At 54.8% G+C, this 25,084-nt stretch overlaps 10 protein-coding genes across 10 annotated transcripts; 4 read left to right on the top strand and 6 right to left on the bottom strand.

The window, feature by feature from the left end:
* Positions 1–699: 699 nt before the first annotated feature.
* Positions 700–3,835, top strand: E0L32_004116 (uncharacterized protein; the record flags this gene model as incomplete). Its single annotated transcript, XM_031138491.1, has 5 exons — positions 700–1,140; positions 1,249–1,673; positions 1,717–2,386; positions 2,467–3,008; positions 3,082–3,835. 5 exons carry the CDS (start codon positions 700–702, stop codon positions 3,833–3,835), a joined length of 2,832 nt encoding a protein of 943 aa, XP_030997832.1.
* An 869-nt stretch (positions 3,836–4,704) lies between these two features.
* Positions 4,705–6,591, top strand: E0L32_004115 (uncharacterized protein; the record flags this gene model as incomplete). The annotated part of the gene is made up of 1 exon (XM_031138490.1): positions 4,705–6,591. One exon carries the CDS (start codon positions 4,705–4,707, stop codon positions 6,589–6,591), a length of 1,887 nt encoding a protein of 628 aa, XP_030997831.1.
* Positions 6,592–6,666: 75 nt separating this feature from the next.
* On the bottom strand, positions 6,667–8,121 carry E0L32_004114 (uncharacterized protein; the record flags this gene model as incomplete). Its single annotated transcript, XM_031138489.1, has 1 exon — positions 6,667–8,121. The coding sequence occupies one exon, from the start codon at positions 8,119–8,121 to the stop codon at positions 6,667–6,669; it is 1,455 nt and encodes a 484-aa protein (XP_030997830.1).
* A 1,019-nt stretch (positions 8,122–9,140) lies between these two features.
* Positions 9,141–10,289, bottom strand: E0L32_004113 (uncharacterized protein; the record flags this gene model as incomplete). Its single annotated transcript, XM_031138488.1, has 1 exon — positions 9,141–10,289. The coding sequence occupies one exon, from the start codon at positions 10,287–10,289 to the stop codon at positions 9,141–9,143; it is 1,149 nt and encodes a 382-aa protein (XP_030997829.1).
* Positions 10,290–10,640: 351 nt separating this feature from the next.
* Positions 10,641–11,723, bottom strand: E0L32_004112 (uncharacterized protein; the record flags this gene model as incomplete). The annotated part of the gene is made up of 1 exon (XM_031138487.1): positions 10,641–11,723. One exon carries the CDS (start codon positions 11,721–11,723, stop codon positions 10,641–10,643), a length of 1,083 nt encoding a protein of 360 aa, XP_030997828.1.
* A 685-nt stretch (positions 11,724–12,408) lies between these two features.
* On the bottom strand, positions 12,409–14,026 carry E0L32_004111 (uncharacterized protein; the record flags this gene model as incomplete). Its single annotated transcript, XM_031138486.1, has 3 exons — positions 12,409–13,278; positions 13,351–13,485; positions 13,556–14,026. 3 exons carry the CDS (start codon positions 14,024–14,026, stop codon positions 12,409–12,411), a joined length of 1,476 nt encoding a protein of 491 aa, XP_030997827.1.
* A 1,256-nt stretch (positions 14,027–15,282) lies between these two features.
* Positions 15,283–17,108, top strand: E0L32_004110 (uncharacterized protein; the record flags this gene model as incomplete). Its single annotated transcript, XM_031138485.1, has 3 exons — positions 15,283–15,504; positions 15,591–16,402; positions 16,463–17,108. 3 exons carry the CDS (start codon positions 15,283–15,285, stop codon positions 17,106–17,108), a joined length of 1,680 nt encoding a protein of 559 aa, XP_030997826.1.
* Positions 17,109–17,164: 56 nt separating this feature from the next.
* On the bottom strand, positions 17,165–18,094 carry E0L32_004109 (uncharacterized protein; the record flags this gene model as incomplete). The annotated part of the gene is made up of 1 exon (XM_031138484.1): positions 17,165–18,094. One exon carries the CDS (start codon positions 18,092–18,094, stop codon positions 17,165–17,167), a length of 930 nt encoding a protein of 309 aa, XP_030997825.1.
* Positions 18,095–18,304: 210 nt separating this feature from the next.
* Positions 18,305–20,017, bottom strand: E0L32_004108 (uncharacterized protein; the record flags this gene model as incomplete). The annotated part of the gene is made up of 4 exons (XM_031138483.1): positions 18,305–18,501; positions 18,550–19,315; positions 19,372–19,490; positions 19,546–20,017. The coding sequence occupies 4 exons, from the start codon at positions 20,015–20,017 to the stop codon at positions 18,305–18,307; spliced, it is 1,554 nt and encodes a 517-aa protein (XP_030997824.1).
* Positions 20,018–20,728: 711 nt separating this feature from the next.
* Positions 20,729–25,007, top strand: E0L32_004107 (uncharacterized protein; the record flags this gene model as incomplete). Its single annotated transcript, XM_031138481.1, has 5 exons — positions 20,729–21,595; positions 22,730–22,880; positions 22,942–23,462; positions 23,512–23,613; positions 24,225–25,007. 5 exons carry the CDS (start codon positions 20,729–20,731, stop codon positions 25,005–25,007), a joined length of 2,424 nt encoding a protein of 807 aa, XP_030997823.1.
* Between the last annotated feature and the right edge of the window lie 77 nt (positions 25,008–25,084).

Genomic DNA, 25,084 nt, shown 5'->3' with positions numbered 1-25,084 from the left:
GCACACGCACATTGGGACCTGGGAAGGAATGTTACTTGGCAATCAAGCCTATCAACCTCAACAACAACTATTCAGGGTGTTATTTCCTAGCAGGTTCTGGTCGGTCCCAACAGGAAGCACGAACAGGCCTACAGTGCGTCTGTACAAGATGACATTAGGATATATCTTTCAAAGAAGTGGATGCGTACTGGAGGGAATTTTTCAAAGACAGCCATCTCAGGAGGGAATCTTTCAACACAACAAATCTGAGGGACACTCCTTTTGCAAAGATCGACGCCGATGTCAGTGACGAAGTCGGTGTTCCAAAAGTAGGAGGCATCCGTTAAGGTACTTTTTGTCTGCCTGCACTGCCCTCGTCACAAACATGCATGCATCGCCACAAACACCAACTAGATACTTGTATGCAGCCAGGGGGGGACTGTCTATGGTGGCACGCCACTGTGGGAAAATAAACGACCACCCTGAGTCGCCCGGCTTTTTACCTACTCACAGGATGGGATGGCGGGCGGGGAGAAGTATGCGCAACGTGGCTGGCGCAATCAGGCATCGAATCAAGGACGCTCAAATGGAACACTGCCCGAAACCTCAAAAACCCAGAACAGCTTGTCGCCATTTGCATGGACTTGCACCTCGATCTTTCTTGGATCTGACACACACCCAGGTCTCGCAACATATTCCTAATCCTGCCTTTGGTCCAATATGATGGAGCCTCTTGCAGCTCTTGGGCTGGCTGGTAACATCGTCCAGTTCGTCCACTTTGCGTCCGGCCTTGTTGAAACCACAGTTGAGATTCGCAGGTCCTCTGCGGGGTGCACAGCAGACGTCCTTACGCTGGACAAAGTGTACGGGCAGCTCAAGAACTTTGACCTCAAGCTCACGTCGAGCTATGACAAGGCCGTCGCTGGGCAAGCGCAGGAGAACGCGTTCGGCAGCGATTTCACGTCGTTTCACGAACTGGCTAGTCTTTGCAAGAGAGACTGCGAAAGGCTCCTGCGGGTGGTGGACAAACTCAAGACTCAGAATGGATCAGCCGGGCCCTGGCAGTGTTTTCGCGCCGCGCTAAAGGCCATGTGGAAAAAGGGAGAGATCGAGGCGCTGGAACAGCGGTTGACCAGGACACAGGTCACAATGACTCTGCATGTGTGTGACATCGTAAGGTAGGTATGCCTTCGGCTCTATTATCCCGCAGCGGTGCAGCACCGCTGACAGATGTGTCGCACCAGACAAGCTCAAGAAACGCATCTACAGCAACTGAGACAACTACGAGCCGACAGTGCTAAGCTGCAGTCGAATCAGTCCGGCATGCTTGATCAGATCAACACTGCAATTGGTTATTTGACCCAACTCATCGACCAAGTCGAACACAACCGCAAGAATTGCCTTCCTTCGGCCGAGGAGCTGCAAAGGCTTGGACAGCAGATCTCCAAAGTGGCTCTTTCGCAGGATGCTGTTGCGGGACAGCAAGCCATCATGAAGAGTTTGTGCTTCGAGACCCGGTCATTCCGACATCTGACGATACCGGAAGCTCATCAGAATATATTCGGATGGGTCTACCAGCCGGAAATTGCGACCAGCCCAACATCAGCGAAATACCTCGCCCAGTGGCTAAGGAGTGATGATAACATCTTCTGGGTTTCCGGGAAGCCCGGGTCTGGCAAGTCAACGTTCATGAAGTTTGTCGCAGACCACCCGAGGACCGGTCAACTTTTGTCAGAGTGGTCGGGCCCGAAACGGCTCGTTATCGCTGGGCATTATTTTTTGGAGCGCTGGTACCACTATGCAGAAGTCCGAGCAGGGCCTTCTTCGTACGCTGCTCTACGAGGTCTTTCGACAGTGTCCTGAGTTGGCTAAGCCGTCTTGTGACGACAGATGTGTCGGTCCGAGCCAAGCATGTGGTGATGAGTTGCCGAACTGGACCATGTCTGATCTCCACGCGACTCTTCGGAAGATTGCGACTCAGGAATCGTCCACCCGGTTCTGTTTCTTCATAGACGGTCTAGACGAATTTGATGGCCAACATGACGAGATATGTCGGGTGTTAAAAGATCTTGCCAAGTCTACCGATATCAAACTCTGCATCTCGAGCCGACCTTGGAACGTGTTTGAAGAGGCTTTTGGTGATAAAGCCCAGAGAAAGCTATACATGCAGGATCTGACGCGAGACGATATCCTGAAATACATCAGGAGTCGGCTCTACGAACATCCAAGATGGCCAGCACTGGCTGCCAAGGACTCCTCTGACGATTGGTTATGGCTGATCCATCAGATTGAGAAACGAGCTTGTGGAGTTTTCCTTTGGGTTGTTCTCGTTATCAGACTGCTTCTTCAGGGCCTCACAAATCGCGATCGCTTCTCGGATATTTGCCGACGCCTGGAGAGCTTCCCGGTCGAACTTGGGCCCTTCTTTCGGCAGATTCTGGAGTCCGTTGAGCCATTTTATCACAATAAGATGTCAACGACACTCAGATGGCAATTGCCGTCATAGAACCTCTGCCCGCTATGTCTTACGCATTTCACGATCAGGGCTATGATGAGCAAGACTACATCTTTCACATCTCCACGCAACCTTATCGTCCAGAGGAGGACGAATTACTCAGGGAAGAGATGATTTGGTGGCTGAACAGTCGGACCCGCGGGCTGTTGGAAGTGGATCGAATCTCCGGGTTAGTCACCTTCTTGCACAGAACTGTCATGGATTTTCTTAAAACGCGGGAAATGTCAGATTTTCTCGCTGAGAAAGCTCCAGCCAAGTTCAATCTACCTCTCACCCTCTTGAAGGTCTACACTGCAACAATCAAGAGGAGCCATTTCAGCCAGAGCGTCATACGGCGGGGATCTGGCATTTCCGACGCCTCTCGCTTGCGAACCCTGACGGCGAATACTCTAACCTGGGCAAAAGAGGCCGAGAAATCAGATTCCTCCCGCATCGTGACATATGAAATCATTGAGGAGTTAGATTGCAGCATGCCCCAAAAGTCCGCCGCGCTCACCAACTTACGGGGACATAGGTTCTTCCGAGAAGAACTTATCACTTGCTCAATTCATAGGGTACCTTACCTGGAAACTACCACAAGACTCAAGATATCTCTCGGGGATGATTCCTTTGTTCATTCTCCATATCCTCTGCCCTTGCAATTCCCGCGGCGCCTTCCCTATCGACAGCAAATGGCGGACCCACGGAATCGAGATGCTTCGATTGGTTTTGGAGACACAGAGTCTGGATCCTATTGTGATTGAGAGCTCCTGGGCCATTCTCATGCAACATGTCACCTCTTGGCCTAGACTCGAAACGAACGGAGACAAGGAGCAGAAATTCTGGAAGTTGCTCGAGAACAACATCCTGTCCTTATTTCTACAAAAAGGCGCTGACCCTAACGCACTGAATGGGTACAGAGACGACGACGTAGACCACCGATGGCCTGTGCTAGAACGATACCTAGATCTTGCCTTTCAGATACCTGCCGACGCCGCTCGTGAGGATCTTTTTCTCAGAACACTTGTTGACTTCATCAACGCCGGCGCGACTGCCAGGGGAGGCCAGATGGACGAGATGAGGTATCAGTCAGGCTATCTACCGGAGAAGAAAATGTTCTTCAACCGTCTTTTGTCTCTGAAACCGGTGAGATCGCCGTCCTGCAACGTCAGATTGCTGGCCGATGTAGTGAACATTCTGCTTTCCACTGTTGACGACATTGAGCGGACGTGGTTGACGAAGATGGACAGGAAGATAGTAGAGGAAGTGTTCCCTGCTAATATACTGGAAGGTCTCAGGGCCAGGCATCCGGCTATCCCATGGAAAGGCTCGAAGCACAGGACCAAAGAGTGCAAGACTTGACGGACTAGATCAAAGAGTTGCAACGATGTATAAGCTACTTGACGAATTGATTCATGGCTCCCACCTTGGGTCTTGATCATAGTGAATGTAATTTTGGTTCATGAGCATCATCTACTTCTACTAGGGGGTTGTAACCTGCATTTCTCAAGCACTGCCCAAGCTTCCCCTACAAGGAGGTCTTCATTCATAGCAAAGAGTTTTTTGTGGTTGAGTTCAAGGCCATAGGAAGGCAATAGAAGGATTTTCGAAATTTGGCCTGACCTGCCGTCTTCAGATAAGCACTCTTTAGGTCAAATTGCAAAGAGACACAGCGCATACACCCGAAATGACTACACTGAATTAGAAATATGTGTGGTGTGCGGTTAATATATTGTTCTACTAAGCCTCTCGCCACAACATGTATAACTTGGAAGGGACGAACTACCTCTCAGCTCTTCATATGCATCTTTGCTAGTCTTACAACGAACAAGCATTATATTTGTCACCTTCTAGTCTTGGAAACCGGGTTTCGTCAGTCAACGCCGACAGCGCGGTTTTATTGAGGCAGGATAAATAGTGTTCCCTCCATTCCGTCCCGCGTTCAGACAGCAACACGGCAGAAGCTCAGGGTAATCAACGAATGATCTACCGTCCCCCTCACTTGTTGCTGCGGGGTGTTCCAGGATCACGGTCAAGGCCTGCCGCTTTCAATTCGACGGCTGACACTGGCATCTGCAGCAGAGTCGCATTATTGACTGTAACCCTTTCCCATGGGCGCGCGAACTCGCACACTAAAAGCTTATGCTCCTCCCCGAAAAGCTGGTCTTGGGTGCCCATGACGCAGCTCCACCTGACAACACAGCGAGGGCTCTAGCCTAGCTAGGAGCACAATGACAGCAGAATGGATGCCACTAGGAAGCCAAAATGGCACTCGCTCACCCCGGCCCGAGGTTACTTTGCGCACAGGAAAGCGTGGAGGACAGCTGCTGCGCCACGAGCATCATGGCGAGGAAGTGCGCCGACACGGCCGTACTAAAGGCCGTGATGTCGCTGTTGATGACAACCCTTTGAGGAACAGGCAGAGATGGTACCGACTCCAGAACATAACCGCCACACAGAAGCTGTTCGCCATGGGTCTTGTGTTACCTCTTCTCTGGATCTTCTGGGCCTTGGCTGTCAACCAGGCTGAGGCATGGCGCCCATTCTGGAAATCCCATCACGCCAAATGTGTCGCCGCCACGTTTGATCATGTCCTCCCAGTCGGAGCGACCATCGAGAGGATAGATCATGTTTTGGCAGGCGATACCTACGGTGAAGGAGCGGCCGACATCGCATACCCTACTCAGCCAACTGATCTGCCCGAGCTCTGCGCCGTCACCGTCAAGGTGCCCTCATCATCGTCGACTAGCTTCCGCTTCGGTCTCTTTCTACCTATGCCACCGCATTGGAAGGCGAAGTTCCTGGCCGTGGGCAACGGCGGGTTTGCGGGAGGGATCAATTGGCTCGACATGGCACCCGGCGCCCATTACGGCATGGCCGCCCTCTCGACGGACACCGGCCACAACTCCACGACGATGGACATCGCGTGGGCGCTGAACCAGCCCGAGAAGAAGACCGACTGGGGCTGGCGAGCCCTGCACCGGTCGGTCGAGCTCGGGAAGAAGATGACGGAGGCGTACTACGCGCGGCGCATCAAGTACTCGTACTACAACGGTTGCTCAACTGGTGGCCGCCAGGGACTAAAGGAGGTTCAGATATCGCCGGACAGCTTCGACGGCGCGCTGATCGGCGCTCCGTCGTGGTATCCGGCGCACATCAACCCCTTTGTCAACAAGTTCGGCATGTACAACCTGCCAGTGGACGATCCGAAGCACCTGAGCACGGGCGACTTTTCGATGCTGGCGAAGGAAGTCCAGAAGCAGTGTGACGAGGCCGACGGAGTCAAGGACAACATTGTTAGCGCCCCTTGGCTATGTGCCTTTGACTTTCGCAAGATCCAGTGCGGTCAGCCTGGGGTCAATGCCTCTGCTTGCTTGACAGACCTGCAGATCCAGACGGCGAAGAACGTGTACAAGAACGACTATTCTCCCGGCGGAGAGGTGGTCAACACTGGACTGGACTTCAGCTCCGAGGAACAGTGGTACATCCTGTTGGGAGGTACAGAGCCCAGCAAATACGGGACCAGCTATGTGAAGTACTTTGTCTATGACGATCCAGACTGGGACTGGCACACTTACAACGACTCGGTACTCGAGTATGCAGCGAGGACGGATCCTGGACAGGCATCAGCGATACAGTTCGATCTTTCCAAGTTCAGAAGAAGGGGCGGCAAGATCATTCTCCACCACGGCCTGGCAGACGGCCTTGTCCCCCCACGGGGCTCAATGTGGTACTACAACAAGACGGTGCAGACGATGGGCAAGATCGACGACTTCTTCACCTTCTTCCAGATCCCGGGAATGCAGCACTGCGGGGGCACCCCCAGCGAGACGAACGCGCCTTGGAACATGGGAGGGGCCTTTCAAGCCGGCAGCATGTCTCCGAGCGGCTGGTCGGTGCCGGGCTTCAAGGACTCCAAGCACGATGCCCTGCTGGCGCTGATGGACTGGGTCGAGAAAGGGAAGCCGGCCAAGAGCGTCATCGCAACCACCTACAACAGCCCCACGAACTCGAGCACGGGCGTGTACAGGCAGAGGCCGATATGCGCGTATCCAAAGTCAGCAAAGTGGGACGGCAAGGGAGATCAGAACAAGGCGTCGAGTTGGGCTTGCAAGTAGTACCAATTAATAGCTCTATCATTAATAAACGCTGATGAAATCATCGTACTGGAAAGCAAAACACATGTCTTATCCTCACATCAGCTCCAGATCCGTAAGAATATTGCCCCATTTTGCAGATGCCATATCGGAGACGTAGCCAGACTTGGGGCTCCATACACCCACTCCGCCCTTGGGCAGGATCTCGGTCGCGTTCTTGAGATACGTCGAAGAGAGGCTCATCATGGGCTTCACTGGCATATCCGGTGCCGGCAGCCGCGGCACTGCGACGGAGGCCCCACGCTCCCTCATCGCCTTCTCTATTCGAAGGAACAGTCTGGCACCGACGTCCGCGCCGAGTGTCCAGGACGCATTCTCGTACCCGAACATGAAGAGCATGTTGGGCACGTCTTGCAGCATTGCCGCCCTCCAGGCGAATCTGCCGGCGCCGCTGAACGGCTTGCCGTCCACGCTGAATTGTATGCCACCACCGAACCTCAGCTTCAGGCCGGTCGCCGTGATGATGACATCCGGCCGGAGCACGGCGCCCGAATCGAGCACGATGGACTTTTCGTCGATCCTCTTGATGGTGTCGGTCACCACGTCCGCCTTGCCGGAGCGGAGCGCCGCGAAGAAGTCGCCGTTCTTGGAGACGCAGAGGCGCTGCTCCCAAGGGTTGTAGTTAGGCTTGAAGTTGGGATCCCAGCTGATATTGGGAGGAAGCTGGTTTGTGGTAACCCTCTTGAGCAGACCCTTGACGAGGCCAGGATGGCGTTTGCTGACCGCAGTGGAGATGTAGCTCCTAAACAACCACAGAACCCTGTTGAAGAAGTAGCCAATCTTGGTGGGCAGGAACCTGACCAGGAACGTCGTGAGGAAGGTAGTCGTTGGCAAGGGGACTATGTAGCCGGGACTCCTCTGAAGCATCGTCACTCGGCGAACCTTGTCCGCCATGGCGGGCAGGATGGTGATGGCAGTGGCACCGCTGCCGATCAGCACGACATCTTTGTTCGTGTAGTCATAGTTCTCGGGCCAGAACTGAGGGTGGATAACGTCGCCGGCGAAGTTCTCGATTCCCGGGATCCCAGCCTCTCGTGGTTGTTCGTAGTTGTAGTAGCCGGTCCCGAGCAGGATCCAACGTGAGCGGAAGAGTACCGGGTCATCCTCTCCTGGCCTACTGACCAGGAGTTCCCAGTTCTGCTTCTCCGAGCACCAGTTCGCGGAGAGCACTTTGTGCTTGTAGCAGATGTGATGGTCGATGCCTTCCGACTGCGCCGAGCTCAGGATGTACTCCTTGATCCGGTCACCAGACGGGAGTGACTCGTTACGCGTCCAGGGATTCCATGCGAAGCCGAATGTGAAGATGTCCGAGTCTGAACGAATGCCGGGATAGCGGAAGAGGTCCCACGTTCCGCCGACGGAGTCGCGGCCCTCGAGGATCACATAGCTCAGGCCTGGAGAGCCCTCGGTCTGGATGCGGTAGGCTGCATTGATGCCTGAAATGCCTGCGCCGATGATGGCGACGTCGAAGTCTAGGCTATGTCCCTCCATCTCTGGGAGGTAAGTATAGTTGATATGAGCAGAGATGAGTGTTGAGAACAAGACGGGTATCTCAGATGGGTACTGGCGGTGCTTTGTTTTCCGTAATGATCTAGAAATGATCTTTTGCTGGGCCGCTCTTTATGATGGGCATGATGATGTTCAACAGCAAACTGATGGCCACGCCTGCCGAGGCTGTCTGTTGCTCCGTTGGAGACAAGTAATGTCGCCGACGGTCCGCACGTCGAGTGATCACTGAGGGCTTGCCAAGCGAATACTTACCTCCAAGGTATGTGACCCATCGAGGGAATGATGAACAACCCAATGAACTCTCTGGGTGACCCGTCGAGCTAACCTTGTAGTACAGCTCCTGGGAGCAAGAGCATTGTGAGAGAGACATCCACGGCTCAGTACCCCATGTCCCTGTGGGGTCCAAGCCGGTAGCGCAGTCGCTTGATGCAAGCTGGGTGCACAGAATAAGCACTCTATCTCCTTAGGTCATAGACTAGTGTGCCTTCGTGGACCCTGTGAAGCAGGGGTCCGACTGGATGACGAAGGTTCATCAAGAGCTACCTCAGTGCTATCACTATATATCATCACTGAGCATTGGACAGGTTATCCCACTATCCAATACCAATGCTTATGATAAACAGCAAGTACTCCTGTTACCAGTTCTTCAACTAATTTGACCCGTCACTTGCACTGACCAACGACACACAAAGGAATAGCGCGGTTGCATGGTGTGGCCGATAATGACGATCATAGGACAGGCCGTAATCTCTGTGGGGTAGTCTATGTGCACCGCGTCTTTACTCGGAAGCCAAACCAGAAGAGGAAAAGTGATTCTAACAGGCACTCCCCCAGAATCATGGGGACATGAGAAACGCCTCTGCCTCCACCAAGCGCTGCCCAGACTACTTCCTGTGGGTATTCGCAACTGTGCCTCGGCAAGCCCCTCATCTGCTGGCTTCGTGTGTGGAGAGGGAGCAAGAAACCATGCAATCTCCTTGCTTTCTTACCCCCCGAGGAACTCAGTCCGCATTTCTGAGCTGCATACCACCCACCCCCGCGAAGAACTTTCCGGCCTCCCTCGCAGCCTGCTCGGCCTCCGCGGCGAACCCGATCCTTGGCCCCAGCAGAATGATGTCGTGGGGGGCGTTGGGGGAAGTGACCAGGTGGACCGCCCAGCCAGCGTCTCGATGCCGCTGGGAGAAGAGCCGGATGTCGTCGCTGAGCACCTCACGCTCGCCCTCGTGGATGAACATGGGGATTGCTTCGCCGAGCTTGAAAGGGTGATGGAGTGGCGACAGATAAGGGTCCGCAGGGTCGACTGCTTTCGAACCGGATATCGCCATAGCACCCCAGCGACCAAAGGCTCGACTGAGATAATCTGTCTTGTAGTTGGGCGACTTCCGCATGTCCGTGGTAAGAGCCGCGTCGATGTCGACCCAGGGTGACCATAGTGCGACTGCGCCAGGAGCGGGGATCGCCTGCTCTTTGCCGTGCTCGTGAATGTATCGCAGCAGACCGAGTGCGAGGTTTGCACCCGCCGAGTCGCCAGACAGGATGATCTGCTCGGCGGGGATGCCCTTCTCCCGCAAAAGAGCAAGGTAGACAGTCAGGGCATCTTGCAAAGGCGCGGGGAATCGACCATTCTCTCCACTCGCGAGGCGATACTGCGGTGTACAGACGTGTGTACAGCCCATATGTCGCAAGAATGTGCCCGCCAGAAATCCAGTGTCCTCATCTCTTCCATTCCCAATCACGTATGCGCCCCCGTGGAAGTGCAGAACCACAGTCATCGTTGACCTAACCAGCGAGCGCGGAGGCGGCCGAGCAGGAGTCCAGGTCACCCCGACAGGCGCTGGTTCGATGAGCGTATCAGAAGAAGGGCCCTTGTAGTGGTCGACGGGCATCGGAGAGAGGACCTCGAAGCGGTTTCGTTCGGCGCCTGGCCGGAGGCTTGACTTCTTGACGGAGCGTGCCGTGGACCAGATGAGCAGAGCCAACTTGACTACGCGCACGCGAACGGCCTGGTGAAAGGACCATCCCTTTACGGGGCGGGCCCATGGCAATGTGTAGAGAAAGGTGTCGAGAGCGAAATGAGAAACGGCGAATGGGCCGTAGACGGTGGCATAGAGGAAGCGTAGGAAGCTTTGGATTCGAGTGATGGCCCCCATCGTGACGCGAGCAGTGAAGTCAATGGCTTTGTGGCGTGGAGAACGGTTCTGTTGCGGGCGATTTGAGGTCGCGTAAAGACAAGGAGCCTAGGATGGAGACTTTATGTAGGCAATTTTTGTGACACTGGTGACTAAATTGGATTAGATCTGTTGGAGGCCAGGCTTTAACGAAGTTGCCAGACACGTGGGAAGTCTACCCTGGACGGGGATTTTCTATGGCTTGGTAATAATTCCTTCTTGCAGCAGTCTCGGCAGCACAGGCACTCCATCACTGTATCTTGCCTCTGCCATGGTTGAAATTAAGATATTATCACATTGTATGTAATATGAACTACGAGACATCACCCTTCCCTAACGGTCCGATGAACTACGCCCAATAGTATCTCGAAGCATCTCCTGGAGCCACGACGGCCACCCCCTGATCCCCGAGATGGCCGAGGCCGTCTCTGGCATGAACAACTGACCTCCCCTCTTGCTCTCTATCTGTGACACAATCTGGCTAGCAACATGGTCACTGGTGAGCATGCGAACCCCTCTGCGCTGAAGCCGGTCAGAAAAGTCCTGGATGAGCGGGGTGTCGATAAAGTTGGGATGGACGACGGTGGTCAGGATACCCGGCGACTTGTACTGGTGCTTGATCTCGCTTGCCAGCGCCTCGTGGAAGGCCAGCGCGCCGGCCTTGGTGGCAGAGTAGTCGGCGGCCGTGGCGAGCGAGACAAAGGATGCTATGCTCGCGACCGTCACCACGTGGCCCTTGTCCAGCTGGATCATGCGAGGCAGGAACTGCTGCGTCGTGAACCACAGGGCCATGCAGTTGACGCTGAAGATCCGGCGGAGGAAGTCCTCGGGCGTCTTCAGGATCGGCGTCGAGCGGGCGACGCCGGCGTTGTTGACGAGGATGGACGGGTGGCCGAGCTCTCGGCGGATGGCGTCGGCGGCCGCGGCGACGGACTCGGTGGACGTCACGTCGCATGTGTAGAAGGTGATGCGCTCGTCGAGCAGCATCTCCTTGGGCGGCTCTTGGATGTCCAGTATGGCCACTCGCGCGCCTAGAGCCGCGAGCTTCTTCGAGATGTCTCTTCCGAGGCCGCTGGCGCCTCCCGTCACCACGGCGAGCTCGTCTGGCCAATGCCAGCCGCTACCAGCCCCGAGACGCCATGAATTGGCTGCCAGCCGGTTCAATGTCCGGTTTACGTAGCGAATCGCGCCCAAGACGACAAGCACCTTCAGAACTGCCTTGGCGGTGGTGAAGCTGGCAGGTACTCTTCCGATACGTGGTGGCAGGAATCGGGCCACGTGTGCGAGCGCGGCTTGCACAGCATCGGGGCGATATGTGATTGACAGCAATAACGATCCCGAGACGAGAGGTGAGAGAACCAAGTTGGGCAGACTGGCAATCCCGTGGAATGCGGGAGAGTACAATACTGAAGTCATGATGGATCAATCTCTGTCCGGTGGTATGTTGCGCTTTCTTTGATTGATCAAAGGAATTTCCTGAAGTAGGAGTGACACCTTGAATGAAAGCTGTTCTTCATGAAGCCCTTTCCTCAAGCCCGCCACAAACCTCATCTTTGGCAAGTTCGTTCTCAATGTCCTCCTTCCTCTTCACTCGTCATTTGCGTCTCTCATTCGGCGAGTCGTCCCTGCGGTCTCCGCGGTCCCCGCCACGCATGATATCAGGGCTCCCCTTGAGCCTCGGTTCATCGTTGCAAGCATGGAGTGCAGAAGTTGGGGGCTCGTCGCAAGCTAAGCCATACCAAGCTAGTCATTAGCAACTTGAAGATCCCACACATGATATGATGCGGGGAAGCGAATTAGGTCGATCTGCGGAGTAGTATGATCGTGGCATGTGCTCCATCACAAACTCCGGTCGTCTTTCCCCGCGTTGGGCTCCTGGTGGATTCAGGATGGAGTACCCGCGGATCGCAATAGTATGGAAGCCTGAAGCTAACACGCCTCCGAAGAGGGTTGCATGGTGGTCAGTCGGCCTCGGTCGGCCCTGATAGAAGGTATGGTGATTAATATTACCCCTGCTCTCTTACTAAAGTCCTTCCCAAACCCAAATGCTCCCCTTTTTGGGGCTGTCGCTCAACGACAGCGCCTCCAGCGTATCGCCACCCTAGCTCAGGCCGAGCGGAGGTTTCCCGAGAGCAACCCGGCCGCTATTCAAGGTGTTCAGTGCCGTCGGTCCAAGAAAGGCCTGCTCCTGTACCCATATCCACCGTTTCCTGGAACTCTGCTCCGCTCCAACTGCCGACCTAACCCCAATGCCGGAACTGAACCGAGATAGGATATCCACGGCTCTTCGACACTGCTCCATGGTCGCGTAAGCACACGACGCCGCCAGCCTGATGGAGTGGACAATGACCACGGCAGCGCCCCCGTCGCAGCAAATCGAGGAGCGTTGGCCGCTCGGATCCTCGACGTCGCCGAGGGCGGAGGGGACGGCGGACAGCATGTCGTCGATGCACTTGCGTATGTCCTGCTCCAGCATGGGGATGCAGCCCGCCAGTGCCACATTATGGGGTAGGTTGCATTGTTCCCAGCCAGCCAGTACTTGCAACTTCTTGTGGTAGACAATGAGGCTCATCATGAGCACGAGCCGGACCGAGCGGATCAAGATGATCGAACACGCCGTCTCGGCGTCGTAGTGTGCCGAGCCAGATCCCACCTCGCCCAGTGCCGTCGGTGGCGCCCGGCCTTCGAATACGGCCTGCCAGTGTTTCGGCGCCTCCATGTCCCATTTGTAGAACTCGTCGAGTGTCTCGAAGCATTCCGCTATGACCCGCTCCGGGTCCGGAATGTCATTGCTCGATTGACTTGATTCAGGTTCGAGCCGCGAATAGCATGATATGAGAGCGCGCCGGAGGGAGAGGGTCTTGGCCATCAGAAAGTATGCACTGACGAGCGTGTCAAAGCACCCATAGGCATTCGCGATGGGACCGGGGTCGCCGAAGAACTCGTCCTCGTGGACAAATGCATGCGATTGCTGTCACGAGTTGGCAATGAGCTGGCCCGTACGTTGCACAAGGCCGTAGGGGGGGTATAGAGAAGGACTTACCAGACGAATTAGGGACAGAAAGAGTAGCTCGGCGCCTACGTTTGTAGCAGCTTGTGCTGGGCCCCTCTTCTCCACGACGTAGAAGAGACCAGAAGCATGATCATTGAAGTGATCGGATGCGTGTCCACTAATGTCCTGCGAGGTTTGAGCTCAGGTCAGCACTTTGCACTCATGAGTTGCCATTGTTTTGTGCGTTTCTTCGTACCTTGAGTGTGCAGAGGAGGAGGATCGACATAATAACTCTGTCGTCCGTCACCTGCTCTTCCGACTGGATGATGTCCCGTAGCAACCGAATCGCTTTGCCGTAGTTCTTGTATGACTGTACCATGAGCTTCTCACTGCCGTATTGGTTGTATGTCGCCATTTGCGCCACGCTGAGCGTGGCCGCCTCGAGTAGGCCATGGTCGTGTTGGTTGAAGAGTTCAGGGAGAAAAGTCATGTGGCCGGGAAAGCCGTCGCCTGCATCAGGAGTGACGAACCGGCGGACAAAATAGGCCAGAGATATGCTATCATAGCACGGCTCTGGCGGTCGGAACAGGGCCAAGTCCCTCCCGTGGTTTGGGCTAGTTGCCTTTTCATCGACTCCCTTGCGGCGCCTACCTTGTCTAGTAGCAGGATTCGAATGTGGTGGCTGATCTTGTACCGGAGCGGCCCTCGATTCGAGCTTTGGCTTCATGCAAGATTCCTCGCCTAGGGAACTGCCCTGCTTGTACCTAAAATGGAACTGGTCGGTGTACCCAGGACATTCTTTGCCGTAGATAGCGCAGCGACGACATGTCGGCTTTGCCTCGTCGCACTTCGCGTCGGTGTCCTCTTGTCAGCCTAGTCCCCATAATGCTCGCGAGACGGAGCCGGATTGGACTTGACGGAGATATAACTACCTACCTTGACCTTACGTTGGCGGCAGCGGAGGCACCCGCTGCTGAAGCGGCCCGGAAAGACCATTCCCGAGCGACTGGACTACAAGTAGGTAATGTAGCCGCCGGTCTAGCGAAGGGCGGAGTGCAGTACCTAAGCGATCAGGATCCACAGACTTGTCAATGCCTCGACCGACCGATGGGGGCAGCACCGGCTTGATCAACCATTTGATGATGATGAGAGACGAATGAAGATCCGGGGCTACTTTTGCGGTGTTCTGCGATCGAAACAAAGCTGGGTGAGGGGGTCGTGCACTCAATCCGTGCTGCCGGTGGGTTTTCCAAGCTGAAAGCTATGCTGCTTTGGCCTTAGCTTGCGAGTCCCTGTGCAAATCACCGCGAGAGCCCAGCATTGCGAATCCGGCCGGCATTTATTAGGCAGCTAGGACTCCACTCTGAAGGCACTTCTGTCCCGCCGTTGGGGATCCATGGAGCTGGCTGAGCAACGCTGCGGTGTGGACTCGCTGGAAAGCAGAGCAGAGTGAAGCGGCGGGCAGTCACAGACTTTTGTACATTCAACCCGGATACGGATGCACCTTGCGATGTGCATGAAACCCTACCCCATCTGGGCCATCCCATTGCCACGGCCGAGGTAGGAGATGATCCACCGTCCCGAACAGTTCGGAGAAGAGACGTCGAGATTGGACGGTCCCCGCGATCACACCCGGCGATCAAGTACTCGATACAGCTGGGAGAGCCGCGTAAGAATTGACATGTGCTGCTGACATGCGTCGTGGCTTCGAGGATAACAAGCCAATCCCGGGCCGTCTGCGACCGTCGATGAACCGTATCTGACTATTTAGCTGTGGTTGTTGGGCCCGTTCCGCTTGATGCACATTGTTTATCATCACTTTGTAAAACATCAGCTCTCAGCTTTGTCTTGGTCACAGCATCGAGACAGCCAATGGTGCTTCCCGAGTGAGTCGACGCGTCGAGCCGTTCAGCTCACTTGGACAGCCTGGGTGTTTTGAATCTCCACTAATTACTTTGATTTCCGCCTCCCAATTGAACAATCATGGCGGTACTTTTTCGGCTTCTTAGCTTGCCAATGCTAACTCTTGCCGCAGCCATCCAATGGCTTCTGGCTCTGATCTTGGCCCCCGACCGGGTGGACTCGTACAGCCACCTGTGGTTCATGGCGTCAATCTTGCTTCTCAACTACTCTTTCGGCATCGTGTTTTGGTTACTTCTCTATCCGCTCCTGTTCAACCCCCTGCGTCATCTTCCTGGTCCCAGGGTAAGTGCATCCAAAGCCTCATGTGAGGCGGCAGGCTTCCATCAACGGCAACCTTGAACCATGTTTTAACGCACCTGGTTTCATAGGATATAGTTAGCGTGGTTGCACGCTCCCTCGTTGTCAAAGACAGGCCCTCTGGAGACATATTCCTAGACCTGGTTCAGAAATATCCGAGACAAGGTCTCATAGGCCTCGGTTTCCTCCGTCGCACGGTACTGGTCGTCGATCCTCGTCTGTTTGCCGACTTGCTCGTCCACAACTGTTATGACTTCACCAAGCCCAGAAAGATTGGCGCGTTCCTGCGTCTCATCCTCGGAGATGGCCTCGTCACCGTCGAGGGAAACGAGCATAAGTTTCTCCGCAAAAACATCATGCCTGCTTTTCACTTCAGGCACATCAACGATTTGTACCCCATGATGTGGACCAAGGCCGGGATTCTGACAAATGCCCTTGAGCGAGAGATTGAGAACGAGAAGACAGAGAATCCGACTGGTTTGCCTGTTGTTGAGATTAATACGTGGGCCAACAAAGTCACACTCGACATCATCGGCATTGCCGGCATGGGCCGAAAGTTGAACGTGGTTGAGAGGGGAAGCGATCCCTTGCAGGACATCTACATGGCACTTCTGGAGCCGACGCGAGAAAAGCTGATTTATGGCATGCTCTCCTTTACCCTTGGCCATCCCATCGTGAGAATGCTGCCATGGAAGATGAACAAGCTCTTCTATCAGCTCACGACATCTTTGAACGCAATCTACGCGGACATGATTCAAGACAAGCGGGCGGCAATTTCCGAAAAGGCAGACGACCATTTCGACATTCTGTCACTTCTGATCAAATCCAATAATTTCTCAGACGAGGTCATCAAGGATCAACTACTGACAATGCTGGCGGCAGGGTTAGTTGTTTTCTACATCGTCCGCTGCCATGAGATTACTCAAGACTAACGTCAACATAGACACGAGACCACCGCATCGGCATTTACATGGGCGTCCTATCTCCTCGCCAAACACCCACAGGCCCAGGTCACCCTCCGAGACGAAATCAGCAACGCCTTGCCGGCAGATTCCCTGACCAACCCGCCAGCCGACCTCGCAAGCATCCTGAGGCAGCTGCCCTACCTCAACGGCATCATCCACGAGACCGTCCGCCTCTACCCGACAGTGCCTATCACGCGGCGCGAAGCCATCCGCGACACGCAGGTCGGCAGCCAGTTCATCCCCAAGGGAACCGACATGGTCCTCTCCATCTGGACGACGAACCGCTCGCCGGAGCTATGGGGCGCCGACGCGCAGGACTTCCGGCCGGAGCGGTGGATCACGGACGGGCGGCCGAACCAGGACGGCGGCGCGCGGAGCAACTACCACTTCCTGACGTTCTTGCACGGGCCGAGGAGCTGTATAGGGCAGGAATTTGCCAAGGCCGAATTGCGGTGCCTGCTGGCGGCGCTGGTCATGTCCTTCTCGTGGGAGCTGGCGATGGACGAGGCCAAAGTCTTGCCGAGAGGGGTGATCACCATCAAGCCGGAGCATGGGATGTATCTGAAGCTCACCCCTCTGAATGCGAAGCAGGACGAGGTAGGCGATGTCGGTGTTTCCGCTTGAGTGTGGGGGGAATATCCCCTTGCCCGCCAGCTCTCATCCGAGTCGGCCCCATCGACTCAAGAAGCAGGCTTGTACACAACCCGGTCCCGCAGGAGCCGTGGCGTGTTGGGATCATGACTTGGCAAAACAACGACATCCCTCTCGCGGGAGAACTCCTTGATCATCCTGATGCTCTGCAGTGCAGTCATGGGATCGTCATTGATGCCGTCCGGCTCCTCCTTGTCCAGGAGATCGATAACATACGTCGCGTCAGCTGCCAGGAAGTACGTTGTTGTCGTCGTCGGCGTCGTCGCCGATGTAGCCTCGTGCTCGTGGCTGAACACCACGAGCGAGATATGGCCCGGGACATGGCCAGGCGTAGGCACGGCCAAGATCTGCCCGTCTGCCGTCACCTTCGCGGACTGCTTCCAGGGTCCGACGGCGCAGTCCTCGAACTGGAGCATCTTTGGTGCAAAGCCCTCGGGCCAGTGCTGCGGCGTGCACCCCTGCGTCTTTGCATACGTCTGGTGCTCTCCGAACGCCTCCCAGTGCTCGCGGCTCACGTAAAATGGCACGTGCGGTGCCGCCTCGGCCAGGTCCTTCAGCCCGCCCGTGTGGTCGCCGTGCAGGTGGCTGAGCACGATGGCCTGCAGCGTCGTGGGGTCGATGCCGTGGGCGCGCACTTGGCTGAGCACGCCGTCTTCGGGACCGATGGTGACGTGGCTGACGAACTTTGTCACACTGAGGATCGAGTGGTACCCGGGGGTGTTCCAGAGGGGTGAATCGCCTGTATCGAAGAGGATGGGCCCGTCCAGATGGTGCATGACGAAGAGGCCGATGGGGAGCGCTTCGGACCACTGGCAGTCGGTGAGACTGCGCAGTCGGCGCATCAAGACTGAGTGGTTGCTCATGGGTTGGCTTTTCAGGGATTGCCGGACGCGCACGCTACCCGTCGAGAGAAAGGTGAGGGTGATGGGTGCATTCTCCTTCCGAGTCGTCTCGTTCATTGTGGAGGTGTATATTGTTGTTCTTCAAGGACGTGATATTTGTATTCTATCAGCGCAACTAGGCTCAGATACAACTCAATGAATTCATGAAGATTTCTTCTTGGTCTGGCAACACGATGCTTCCCAGCTTTTCATGTGGACGGCACGATGCGGGATCGGAGTTCGGAATGCTGGTGTGACGCTCTGCCGTCCCGTACGGCATAACATTCGTTACACGTCGTGTCGGTCTTCGCAATACGTGCGACCCGCCTGCAGGCTTGTACTTCCAAAATTGTTGACACGCCACGTTTTACCGAAAACAGGTATCACGGGTCCTGAGACGTGGAGAGAGAGGTGGAGATGCTGCCATCCGACAGGGGTGGGACATCGCGCTGCGTAGTCGAAGTTGTTGAGTAGGGATGCTGTGCCTAGCTACCAAAGGAGTAACAGCATGGAGCAGGCCAAACCAAGCGTACAACACAGGCGTGACAGGCTCCAGGCCGTGTAGGCCGGCGGTCCGGACGATTTCTTGTCTGTGTCGCCACTGCTTGGCCCCGGGCTGGACTTGGTCTGATTAATGGCAGGTAGTGCCGACAGCGTTGCATTGACCATGGGGATGAGACCTCTTTCCACAAACCCTGGCGACCTCCATGCAGACCAGTCGTGAGTCAAGAGGCCCCACGGCTCGTCGTAGTCCTGTGTCCCTTCTCTGATGTAGTAGCTACCTGACAGGACCCATATGAACCAGCTGGCCTTTTGATCGGGGAGGAACTTTCCCAGGCACGCGGCATACACGCCCTTCCAGGTATCATTATCCTGGGCGAAGCCGAATTCGGTCATGGCGAGGGGAAATTGGTTGGTGGCGCCGTCCACGAGCGCCTCGAATCCTGCTTTGAGCAGGTCGGCCTGCAGCGCTGTGCAGTTGTCGGCTTGGTTTTGGTAGTTGTGCAGCTCTAGAACAATCTTGTCTTGATAGCCGCTGAAGTCGGCTCTGGTGAATTTCCCAGTGCCAGGTGGCAGCGAAGTCCCCTCCACTACCGGGGTCAGAATAGTGTCGGAGTCGATCCCAGAGAGGAATACGAGGACGTTAGGGTTTGCTTTATGGACAGCATCAGCGCCCTCTTTGGCACGAGCGTACCAATATTCCCAGTTGTAGGTATCTTTGTACAGTGTTATGTTGAGCAATGGCTGGCGCAGTTCGTTCCGGAGCGACATTGAGGTCAGGCTTGGCCATTTCTTCCCCTGTCACTCAGTCAGCTTGTGCCTGGCCACCAAACCCAACAGCATAGGTCACTCACATGATCGGCCATATATGATAGACCTCTAGTCCAGTTGGCGGTTGAAAAATACTGGTCTCCCCACCATGCGTTGCCATCCAAAGGGGTGCAACACCACTTGGCTTTGGAGACATGGTTGTCTAAGTGAACATATATCTGTTGTTTCGCACACTCCGCAGCGACTGCGTCAAATACCTAGATATACCTCCTGTTCAGTTTGATGGCTGGGGGTGCCAGTTGGGGAAAAGCTCACCTGCAGCCGGGTAGTCTGAGGGCCGAATGAGGGATTTTGTGTAACAACAGCCTGGTATGCTTCACTGCCATTCCGCTGTCCAAGGGCATCGATAAATGCCTTTTCAAGAAGGATATCACTTCCGTTATGGTCGTAGATCTGGTCTATCATCTCAATGGCGTACGTCAAGCGAATGGCATTCATGCCCAGGCTCTTGACCTTGGCCACGATCGTCTCGATAGATTGGTATTGAAGACCTTCTGGAATCATCACCTCTCCTGCCGCTGGCCAGTTTACCCCCGCGTAGGCAAAATTGGCTCCGTTTGCATTGGCAATCCACCGGCCAGAGGTGATAAAGGGACTGGCCGGCCATGTTGACTCAGCCCGAACCGGAATGGCCAGCCAGTGAACTAGTGTTAAAAGCAGAGTTAACATGCTGTCCGGGATTGCTCTAAAAATGATATCGATTATTACCGGGCGCATTCATCCGGTTACATTGCGATGGTACGAGCTCCGTGACAAACCTTCACTTTGTTGGGGTTGTTTTGCATTCCCGCGTGTTCAGATTGGTGGCGTTGTTTCGTCAGATGCAATTGCAAGCCAGCTGTCAAACGACCTCGCCAGGTGCCACATGACATCCCAGTTGCTTGGTTCATACCTAGGTACCTACAACATAATTATTTACAAACTTCATCAGGAAGTGATTTGACAGTGAGTTCAATCCCAACTTGAGATTAACGATTCTACTAGAACCTGCTAGTCCACAACTACTCCCTTTTTCAGTTACCAACTCCACACCAACCCAGACGCGTGTCTGTTAATGTCACTTTACCGGCACTTAACACGGTGTCTGCCCTCCACAACCTGGAGAAACTCATCTTCTCCAAACTGTTCAAGCACTTGTCCTGATCTGACCTTAATTTTATCTATTGGCAAAGACGACGCGGAGAAGATCCGACGTCTTCACTAAATCCAGGACGTGTTGTCAGAAAGCAAACCTCCATAAGAAATACAGCCTTGTTGAGCATCACGGAGTTCTTCAAAATCCTCGACGATCTCCCCCAACCAAAAGGGATATCATTCAGGCAGACAGGTACCAAAGATATCACCATTCCTTCACCTTAGCACTAGTCGGCTCAAAGCACAATGCCAAACCCGCCAAAAATCATCCCCCGGGACGCAACCAACTGGACCAGCCAGCCGATAATCGATCTGACCAGGACTACCTCTCGATTTGATGATGTCTTACACCGTGGCCCATGTGCCCCGAGCCTATCGAGCGAAGTGGGCCACAACAGGCTCCGAGCAATCCTCCCCACGCGGCTCACTGCTCTGGCTCCCCGCTTGATGCCCTACAGCAAGGATGCTACGGCTATCTACTACGCCCTGAGAATATACGAGGAGGGGCAGATCGAGGACCAGCTCCGATGCCTGGTCCTCGCCGCTACCCAGAAGTTTGCCCTCCGCCGCAGCGCCTCGATCAAGGATTTCTGGATCGCGCTCCCGGGTGTCGTGGACTTTTGTCACGAACTCAGCGCCGTCACCGTCCGAGACTTGGTCCTCTCACTTACCCTGGGCGCGCGGGGAACCGACAAGAGGGCCCTGGCCACTGGCTCCGGCCTCGGCATGCTCCTGAGCGACCTCTACCAGCTTTTCAGGGCTGAGGCTGAAGGTTGGGATGACGTGGATGAGGTCACCTGGATGAGCGGCGTCCGCGCCAAGGCCATCGTTGAGGAGCAGACCGCCTGGCAGTTGACCAAGCAGGGCAAGGCCGAGCCGGACCCTCCCTATAAGAATCTCCCCCTTGAGATCCCCCGTCGCGTTGAAGCACAAGCTCGCGGAGAAGGCGAGGGTGAGCGAAGCTCCAAGAGGCGTCGCTTCAACACGCCCTGCATCGAGGTCCGGTGGATGAGTCGCAAGGAGCCCCGGAATGGCGAGAGCTCCCGCCGCCTCTTATACTTGCGCGCGGATGACGCCGAATGGGACAAGAAGTTCCCTATCCCCGACCAGCCTGTAAGCGATCTCGGTCTGGAGCTACCTGCTGAACAGATCGGAGGTTTTAAAGCCAGCCCCAGCAGCGTCAACACGTCGCCGATCCCGTCCGTGTCGGCCGCCATAGTCTCGAACCAAACAACTGCGCCGGCAGCTTCCGTTGAAGCACACAAGACCCGCCGCAGCCTTCCTATCGGCAAACGTCGTATCTAGTTGCGCAAGACAAGATAGCTGGAAGATGCCGCATGTTTTGGCGCTTTTGAGTCTGTTGCGGTAGTCAGGGCTTTTGATAGCCACTCATTGGTACTTGTAGGGTCACGAGACTTTATCGGAACATCGCAAGTCGTGTGATTGAAGAGCTTTACGGGAGTAATGTTATGTATCAGGCGATCAGAGGAAGAATTTTCTTTCCCTTGGCTTTCCCTTGTTTCTTTGTTCTTTCTTGGGGTTTAGAGATAATGAACCTCAGACAGTGTCAAGAGACTCTCTGTCTTGGAGGCTGTCAGTGGCACGGGCAAAATGGGCTCCCAGTTTCTCTTCGTTGTATTTAGCATAACTACAGTCGCGCTGAGACATACTGCACTTAATCAATGTCGATATGAATGGAATTGAGCTACTTTGTGCGTTTATATCAATCCTTACCTAGTGTCATGTGTGATTGTTGAGTGTTTCACGCGACATCTCGATGCCTCTGGATTGTGATACCTAATAGCGGCGGGTTTCCCCTGCGGCCAGTAGCGCTTTGTTCGGCAGGGACTGCCCGTTGCGGACATTTTAGACGATTTATTAGTGCATCCACGAAGGCCATCTTCCCACTTTTTCCATCGGCACTGATAGCGCTGGTCCCCACGTAACCCCCGCATACGATGGGTCATCCATGGATGATCTCTGAGACTTCTTATCTCGATGCATCTGGCTCAGGAGGAGAACCCTCACTTGACCGCGGTTTCAATTTTCATCTTTGACATATCTTCTCCCTGCATCGCGTTGTGGCACTTCGAAAGACCCTGCTGATCCGGCCGTGATGAGTTGGTTTCACCTATTTCTCGGCGCTGTTGTTGTCGTCGCCCTGTGGTTCTGGCGATTCCAGAGCAAGGCAAGTCAATCTGAACTCGAGAATGACTCACACGCACCATGAACTAACAGAGATTTCAGAAGGTGGCCGCAACGGGATCATCGCCAGGCAAGATCAAGGTCAAGGAGCCCCTGCCCGAGATAACGATCGAGCCTCGCCATGGCTTCGACTGGGAAAAGACAGAACCCATCCAGCTTCGTCCCTACAAGCCCATCTATCACATAACGATGGGTCAGTATATCTAACTGACTGGCACACCTGTGACGAGAAGGAGAAGCTGATGTCAGCATAGGCCTCCAGCTCGAGAACCCCTCCAACCTCATCCTTGTTGATCGTAATTATAAGGATAGGGTTGACGCTCGCCGGGAACTCATACGACATCATCCCCAAACCGTTCTTGGATGCACCCCGGAAGGATGCTCAGCAGTGCGGGAGGTCTATACGTATCTGATGTTTCAGTACCTACCAACTCGATATCCCAGCATGTTCAATGCGCGCAGAGACTTGAACCGTTTCCAAAATCTAGTCACTGGGAAAGCCTTCCCCCTCTCATGTCCCGAGGACCCGCGAGAGGCTCTTGCGATCCTAGGAGAAACTGTTGAGGACGACATGTTTCTCGTTCAGAATACCGAGCATGGACACAGATCGGTGGCCTTTGTCTGCTGTCATCCGTCGGGCTTTGACCCATCGCAGAAGCTAGGCAAGGGGCTGAGGGAGATCCATGGCCCAGTTCCTCACTACGACAAGATCGGGCCGAGCATGGAGAAATTCTTTGGGCGGCTGGAGGTTGGAAAGAATGTGAAGAGAATGAATGTGAGCTGCGACCTCGTTGCCCTAACAATTACCTCCCTGCTGATCTTAGCAGTGGTCCGTCGTGGCCACGCCGGAGCTGTTCAGTCCGTCCAAGAACCATGTCCACGTCGGCGAAGACGTCAAAGAAGACGATGAAATAGACATCCAACAGGTGAGTCTAGCTTGAGACATCACACAAGCAGGTTGTTTATCTCTCCTGACGATACTGTAGGCACACCTCAGGTCGGAACTCCAAACGCTCAGTCGCCTACCGCAGACACAGGCCTTGCTATTCTCATTCAAGACTCTGATGTACCCACTCACGGATATCAAGAAAGAAGGCTCGGGGCCTGCCTTGGCGGACGCAATCGAGGGCTTGACAGCAGGCAACGCACCTGGGATGTGGGTGTATAAAAGTGCTGTGCGCTGGGGCAAGAGCACTTGCGAATTTTTGCGGTCATAGACCACGGCCAGATCCCAATCTAGAAGAGTCTACAGTCAGGACACATTGACAGGATATAGACAACAATTTCTTGTTACTCTTGTGCAGAGCATGTCAGCTTCGATGTCATTAGCGTGCCACGGGTGGCGTGTGGCGTCCGCAAGCTTTCAATAGCATCACACCCACCAGATCCTGTTTGACAGAGATGATTGACTCGAGAAATAAAGACAGAGACGCTTTCGCTGTACTCGAATGTGTTTGCGAACTCTCCACCCTTTGCCAGTGCGGCCGGGAAATTCTACTCGTGGCTGACCAGGAAACTTAAATACCTACCTACATAGGCTTCTTTCATCAAGCCTGAGGCATCCCGACCACACCACAACCATTTCCTGAGCCCTGATACTCCCCCAAATCTTTTAGCTTTTGCATGCAGGCCAAGCAACCTTTCTTGGAGGTTGACAAATTACAACATGCTCTCACTAATACGTGCACCGATGCCCCCTCGGGCAAATAGAGCTTCCGACAATCCCGTGCTGTATGAGGACGGGGCGTCAGCCCTCGAGTTTCACGCGGCCGGGGCCGACTACGTGCTCCGAAACACTCATCCGCCGTGGGATGATAATAAACCATCCATCGTGGTACCTCCATTGCACTACCATATCAAACAGACAGAACATTTCAAGATCGTCTCTGGTGAATGCCACCTCTTCAAAGACACCGACTCGCACCCTTGGAAGACACTATCTGCCGACGACTCAGACAGCCCCAAAACCGCCTCCATCCCGCCAGAGACGTACCACACCATCCACAATGCGTCAAAGACGAAGCCGCTCGTGCTGGATGTCAAACTGACGCCGGAGGACTACGAAGCAGAACAGAGATTCTTCCGCAACTTCTTTGGCTATGTCGACGACTGCAGGAGGGCAGGCACCGCTCCCAGTATCTTTCAGCTAATGGTGTTTCTGAGGGCAGCCGACACGCCTCTAGGTCTGCCGATGCCCACGACTTGGCTGCGGATTGCTGTGAGTCGCATCTTTATGGATGCGATGGGGTGGTGGGGGAAGTGGATGCTGGGATATGAGGAGAGCTATGAGGAGTACTTCGCGGAGAAAAAGAGCCTATAGGATCGGCATGCTTTCGTGTTCTGCAATATGCTCCTTCTACGGCTCATTTGATTTCACGTCTTGGCCATGATGGGAAC

This window comes from Thyridium curvatum (assembly GCF_004353045.1).
Source record: "Thyridium curvatum strain D216 chromosome Unknown NODE_19_length_512963_cov_79.951035, whole genome shotgun sequence".
In the NCBI taxonomy this organism is placed as follows: domain Eukaryota; kingdom Fungi; phylum Ascomycota; class Sordariomycetes; order Thyridiales; family Thyridiaceae; genus Thyridium; species Thyridium curvatum.
This window is presented reverse-complemented; position numbering and strand designations above follow the sequence as displayed.